This window comes from Pipistrellus kuhlii, unplaced genomic scaffold (genome assembly GCF_014108245.1).
Source record: "Pipistrellus kuhlii isolate mPipKuh1 unplaced genomic scaffold, mPipKuh1.p scaffold_m20_p_47, whole genome shotgun sequence".
Taxonomy (NCBI): Eukaryota; Metazoa; Chordata; class Mammalia; order Chiroptera; family Vespertilionidae; genus Pipistrellus; species Pipistrellus kuhlii.
Window position 1 is genome coordinate 2,413,432 of NW_023425548.1, and position 6,227 is coordinate 2,419,658.

The 6,227-nt window shown below is 41.0% G+C and overlaps 1 protein-coding gene across 1 annotated transcript; it reads left to right on the plus strand.

The window, feature by feature from the left end:
- The first annotated feature begins 3,239 nt into the window (after positions 1–3,239).
- Positions 3,240–3,985, plus strand: ZCCHC13 (zinc finger CCHC-type containing 13). The gene is given in 3 exon segments (XM_036412752.2): positions 3,240–3,733; positions 3,736–3,847; positions 3,850–3,985. Coding segments are annotated over 3 exon segments (522 nt in total). The 5' UTR covers positions 3,240–3,349; the 3' UTR covers positions 3,876–3,985.
- The last annotated feature ends 2,242 nt before the right edge of the window (positions 3,986–6,227 follow it).

The following is a 6,227-nucleotide window of genomic DNA, read 5'->3' on the forward strand; positions in this document are numbered from 1 at the left end:
ACAGGCATTTATTTCACGAATACTGAGTGTTAGCTTCTCTGCTCAGCACCAGGAATGTAAGAGAAATGATGCAAGGTTCCTGCTTCCAAAAGCAACTGTGTGATAGATGATGAAGTTGCAGGAAAATGGGGTGTGAGAGAAAGGATTTGGAGGTCAGACATTGGCCTAAGGGAGGGCACACGGGCTCAGCAGGGGCTCCCTACACTGATGGTGCTGGAGCTGCTGGGAACCCACTGAGACACTTCAGGCTGAGGGAGGCCAGGGACAAGGGGTGCTGGCAGAGAATGCTGTTCCCAGTGGCACTTTTCCCTCGGCCAGATTTTCCCACCAAGACAAGCCTCAGTGACTATGATCCTAGAGTAAGATTTTTCTCTTCCACCTGTCAGAGCACCTGAAAAGATAACGTGTAATTGCTGTGGACCAAATGTTAGTACTCCCAAAACTTATGTGCTAAAACCCTAGTCCCCAATATGATGGCATCTGGAACTGGGACCTTTGGGAGGTGGATAGAGCTAGATGAGGACAGGAGGTTGGAGCTCCCACGTGATGGGATTGGTGTCCTTAGAAGAAGAGGAAGGGAGTGGAGCTTTCTCTCCACCAGATGAGGACACAACAACCAGGAAGCAGGCTCTCCCCACACACCAAATCTGCCGGCACCTTGATCTTAGACCTTCCAGAAGAGTGAGAAATAAATATTGGTTGTTTACCACCCAGTCTATGATATTTTATTTTAGCATGAGGTGACTGAGAGTAATAACTGCCTTTTGAGAACAAAAAAGGAAAAGAGCATCTATGATCAATTAGGGTGTCATGCCCTCTGTCTCCATCACAGGGCTGGGCTCAGCCTGAAAGCCAGCCACTGGCACAGAAGCAAACACATCTCCCCACCCACTGTGTGCCTCTCAGCATTGAGATTATTTCTTGTGGGTAATTCTAGAAGCCTGTGAAGGTTGAATTCAAGGCAGGCACGCTGTTTGAGACATTCTATGGCTCTGGCCTCCCTCTTACTTCTGTCTAATACCCTGCCCTGGGTTACCCAGCCTGTGACCTTGAGGGAAAACAAGTTTAGGAGGTTTCCTCACAGAAAGGGACTTGCATTTTCACAGAAACTAGGGAGACATCTGTCCCCCCCACCCACCCACTCACACTGTCATTTAGGCAAAGTGACAAGCATTTAAGAGATAGGGATGTCTTGTGAACCTTGTTGGATATTTGCTATTAGGTATTTATTGTTTGGGATGTGATATTAATAAAAGGAAGAGTCCTGCTGCTTTAAAGTTATGGACTAATAAGGTGAGACATGAAATGCTATGATAGCTGGGTTGGCTTTCAAATAAGACAGGAAGGGAGGGAGTAGATGAAACAAGACTGTCAAAATATAATAATGACAGCTAATGATGATACATTGAGTTTGCTACTTCTCTCTGATCCCACCAAACACAGACCATTGTCTTCTTTCCGAAGCGATTTGGCCTTGAGTCGATGTTGACGGTTGACCTGGATCAACAGTGATTTTTTATGTTTGGGATGCTCAAAATAAATCCACTTTTCATTGCCAGTAACAATTCAATGCAAAGAAAGACTTTCTTTCATGCTGTTGAAGCAACATTTTACTGATGACTTTCAGTTTTCCAATTTTCTTTAATTCAGTTGATGTGGCACCCATTTTTCTTCCTTTAAAACAGTTGTTCTCAATAAAACAGCTTTCAGGGCCAGGTAAACACTTGTATGTGCTGCCTCTCACATCCACATCAGTGCTGCATTTGGGGATCTTACCTGAGACCTGAAAAAAACCACAACTGTGGGTGCCCCGACCGGTGCGGACATGCGGATTCCTCAGAAAGGTTGGATTTTGCTGGGGATAACATGGGGTGTCTGTGTCCCAACAGTGAAAGCAGCAGCCGCAGAAGCTGCGGCCACAGTGGCGGCAGAGACAAAAGAGCGCGCACTGGGACTGCGAAAATCCGAATCCGTGTCCACGGAAATCTGTGTCCACAAAATCCCCCTGCTGTTGGGTCTGGCGTGTTTGGAGAGAGTGAACGGGGGTCCCCAAGGTTGCTAATAGTGGGGTTCTCTAGGGAGCAACCCATTCTGATCCGACATTGAGGGAGAACATAGGAGTTGGAAAGCAGTCTGTTTTTAAGTGCACGCAGACTAGCCCATAGTGCACGTAGGCTGGTTCCCTTGCAACACTTTGCTTCTGATTACAAAGGAGAGATCACCCAGATTGGCTGACCCTAAGAGGCAGCAGGAGGAAACTGCTTTTCTGGAAGCTGAGAAGCAGAGTGGGGAGAAATCATCCAGGATTCAGCTGCAAGGCAAAACACACACACACACACACACACACACTCACACACACACACACACACTCACACACACACACACACACAAACGGTATTGAGTGTCATAGAAAAAGAAGGCTAGAGCAGCCAAAAAGACTGGGACATCAATCCAGAAACACTGCCACCTAGGGTCTGGAGTACAAACTGTCTGTGTTTATTACTAGTTTTATTTGATCAAAAACCAAGAAACTAAGGAATCTTCACTGAGGTGCAGCAGAACACAGGGAACTGCAGTACTGTCTGCACTGAGAAACAGGCATGCCAAACAGGATAACAGAAGAAGTGAATGGCCTTCACAACTGCACACTTTTTTTTTGCTATTTTATTTTATTTTTTTTATTTTATTTAACTTTATTTTATTTTATTTTATCTTCATTTTTTGCATCTTTTACTTAAGAAACATTTTTTTCCCTTTTTTCCTCACTTGATTTTAACTTTAATTATTACATTTTTAGGTTCAATAAGCATTATTACTACTGCTATTTTAATTTTTTAAGTGCCATTTTATTTTCTCTTTATTTTACATTTGAATTAGTGTTCTTCATTTTATTTTCATTTCTCCTTTAACATTGTTTAACCCCATCTCAACATGACCTTTACACCATCACTCTCTTTCTAACCATACCCCTTTTGCTATCCTGTTTATCTTAACCCTCTCCTGCTTTAGATTTTCCTTACTCTTTCTGTATCCCTCCTACTAAAATTTCTACCCTACTTATATATCTAATTTCCAATCCCCTGTACCAAGTGCATACACACCCCTCTCTGAGCTGTATTAACTAGCAAAAATAAATAAATAAATAAAAATAAAAAAAATTGTTTTCCTCACTGTCCTTTTGATGCTGTTTGGGGGAATGTTGATTATATTGTATTTTTATGCATGTGGCGCCAGCAAGGACCCTCCTGAAAATAAACAGCCACTGCCTGGCTAACCGCTCACCTCGGCCTGCCTCTCGTCCTCCGGCGGCACAGGCCTGCCCTGATGCAGGAAGATCTAAACTGCAGCCATGAGCACCAATGAGTGCTTCAAGTGTGGACAATCTGGCCACTGGGCCCGCGAATGCCCTACTGGTGGAGGCAGTGGTTGTGGAATGAGAAGCCGTGGCAGAGATGGTTTTACCTCAGATAGAGGTTTCCAGTTTGTTTCCTCATCTCTTCCAGACATCTGTTATCGCTCTGGTGAGTCTGGTCACCTTGCCAAGGATTGTGATCTTCAGGAGGATGCCTGCTATAACTGTGGTAGAGGTGGCCACATTGCCAAGGACTGCAAGGAGCCCAAGAGAGAGCGAGAGCAATGCTGCTACAACTGTGGCAAACCAGGCCATCTGGCTCGTGACTGTGACCATGCAGATGAGCAGAAGTGCTATTCTTGTGGAGAATTTGGGCATATTAAAAAAAAAACTGCACCAAAGCGAAGTGCTATAGGTGTGTTGAAACTGGTCATGTAGCCATCAACTGCAGCAAGACAAGTGAAGTCAACTGTTACTGCTGTGGCGAATCAGGGCACCTTGCACAATTGAGGCCACAGCTTAATTATTTTCCTTTGTTGCCCCTCCTTTTTCTGATTGATGGTTGTATTATTTTCTCTGAATCCTCTTCACTGGCCAAAGGTTGGCAGATAGTGGCTATTCCCAGGCCAGTGAACTTTACTTGCCATGTAAAATGAGGAAAGGGGTGGAAAAAATTCAATTTTCTGCATTTAACTACAAAAAAAGTTTATGTTTAGTTTGGTAGAGGTATTATGAATATTGCTTTGTTAAAGAACCCCCTTTCCATGCCACTGTGAATAGGGATTGATGAATGGGAAGAATTGAATCAGACCAGTAAGCCCTTTCTTGGTTTGTTAAATATATTCCCATGTAGGAGGTAAAAACCAATTTTGGAAGTGTCTGTGAGCTTCCATAAATAACTTTAATTTTAGCATAATGATGGCCTTGGATTGTCTGACCTCAGTAGCTATTAAGTAACAAGAAACATCTGTATCAGGCCCTACATAGGACATCCAGTTGAGTGGGAGTAAACAAAATAAAAAGACAAATATGCCTCTTAATGTCTATGGGAGGAAAATCAGAATAAAAGCTTAAATAGGAACAACTTAACAGCATTGATGCTGCATACACAAATGGTGATGGCAAAGGTTTAGAACACATTTTTTGCAAAGAGTAAATCTAAAACCCAGAGTAAACATCTATGCTTAAAGTAAGCATAATTTGAGCTATTCAGTAATTGAAGAGAAATGCATTTTCACAGAAATCAAGATATTATTTTTGTATACTATATCACTTAGACAACTGTGCTTCATTTGATGTAATCAGTAATTAAAAGTCAGATGGAAAAAGCAACTGAAGTCTTAGAAAATAGAAATGTAATTTTAAACTATCCAATAAAGCTGGAGGAGGAAGAGGAAAAAAAATTGTTTTCCTCACTGTCCTTTTGATGCTGTTTGGGGGAATATTGATTATATTGTATTTTTATGCTTTTTAGTGAGAGTATTTTGCTTATTCTTTTGTTGTTGCTGTTACTTGGTATTTTCTTATTTGATTGGTTCTTGTTTATTTTTTGTTTTTTTTAATTCTGTTTTCCTTCCTTTGCTGGAAATTAGTGGGTGTTGTAGATTGTATTATTTTCCAGGTACTGCTGCCAGCATTTGTTGGGGTTAGCGGTTGTTCAATTGAAATTCTCTCCCCATATATATAGTTTATTCCCCTTTTATCTCTTATTTTCTCTCTCTCTCTCTCTCTCTCTCTCTCTCTCTCTCTCTCTCTCTCTCTCTCTCTTTCTTCTCCCTGTTTCCCAATTTCATTTTGACACTCCTTTTTTCATATATATATATATATATATATATATATATATATATATATTTATCTTTTTCCTATCTTTTTCTTTTGCACCCTCTTCTCTTTTTACTCTTCCTCTTTCTCTCCTATCCCCTAATTGGCCTTTCCCTAGTGGTCACCTTTATTGGAGGTTAATAATATCGCAAATATATTTCTGTTCAGTGCCTTGTGTGTTGTACCTGGTTGTGTTTCATTTTGTGCCTTTAAATCAGTGCAGGAGAGAGAGATCTACATAACCAGACATCCTGAAAAGAGAGACCATGGGGATACAAAGAAATAGTCCGCATATGAAAGAAAAGCAGGCATCACCAGAAAAGGAAGTAAATGAGTTAGAGGCGAGCAACCTACCAGAGCAAGAATTCACAGTAAAGATCATAAGATGGCTAAAAAGAATGGAAGCCAAATTTGACAATATGAGTAAGACTCAAGAGGAAATGAAGATGAACCAAGAGGAAACGAAGATGACTCAAGAAGAAATGAAAAATGACATCGCTACTATGAATAACTCAATAGAAAGCATCAAGAGCAGACTAGAAGAAGCAGAGGACTGCATCAGTGAGCTAGAAGACAAGAAGGAAAAAAATACCCAATTAGAACAGCTTCTAGAAAAAAAAAATTAAAAAGCAGGAGGAGAGCCTAAGGAACTTTGGGATAAAACAAAACAAAACAAAACAATATTAGAGTAAAAGGGGTTACAGAAGGAAAGGAAATTGAGGAAGACATGGAAAATGTATTTCAAGAAATAATGACAGAAAACTTTCCTGAGATAGATAAGAAAAAACCCACACAAATCCAAAATGCTTGCAGAGTACCAAGCAAAATGAATCCCAGAAGACCGACGCCAAGGCACATTATAATTTAACTGGCAAACACCAACGATGAAATAAGAATCTTAAAAGCAGCCAGAGAGAGACAGAAAGTTACATATAAAGGAACCCTCATCAGACTAGCAACTGATTTCTCCACAGAAATTTATCAGGCCAGAAGGGAATGGGATGAAATATACAAAATCATGCAAAGAGAGGGTCTGAATCCAAGAATACTGTAC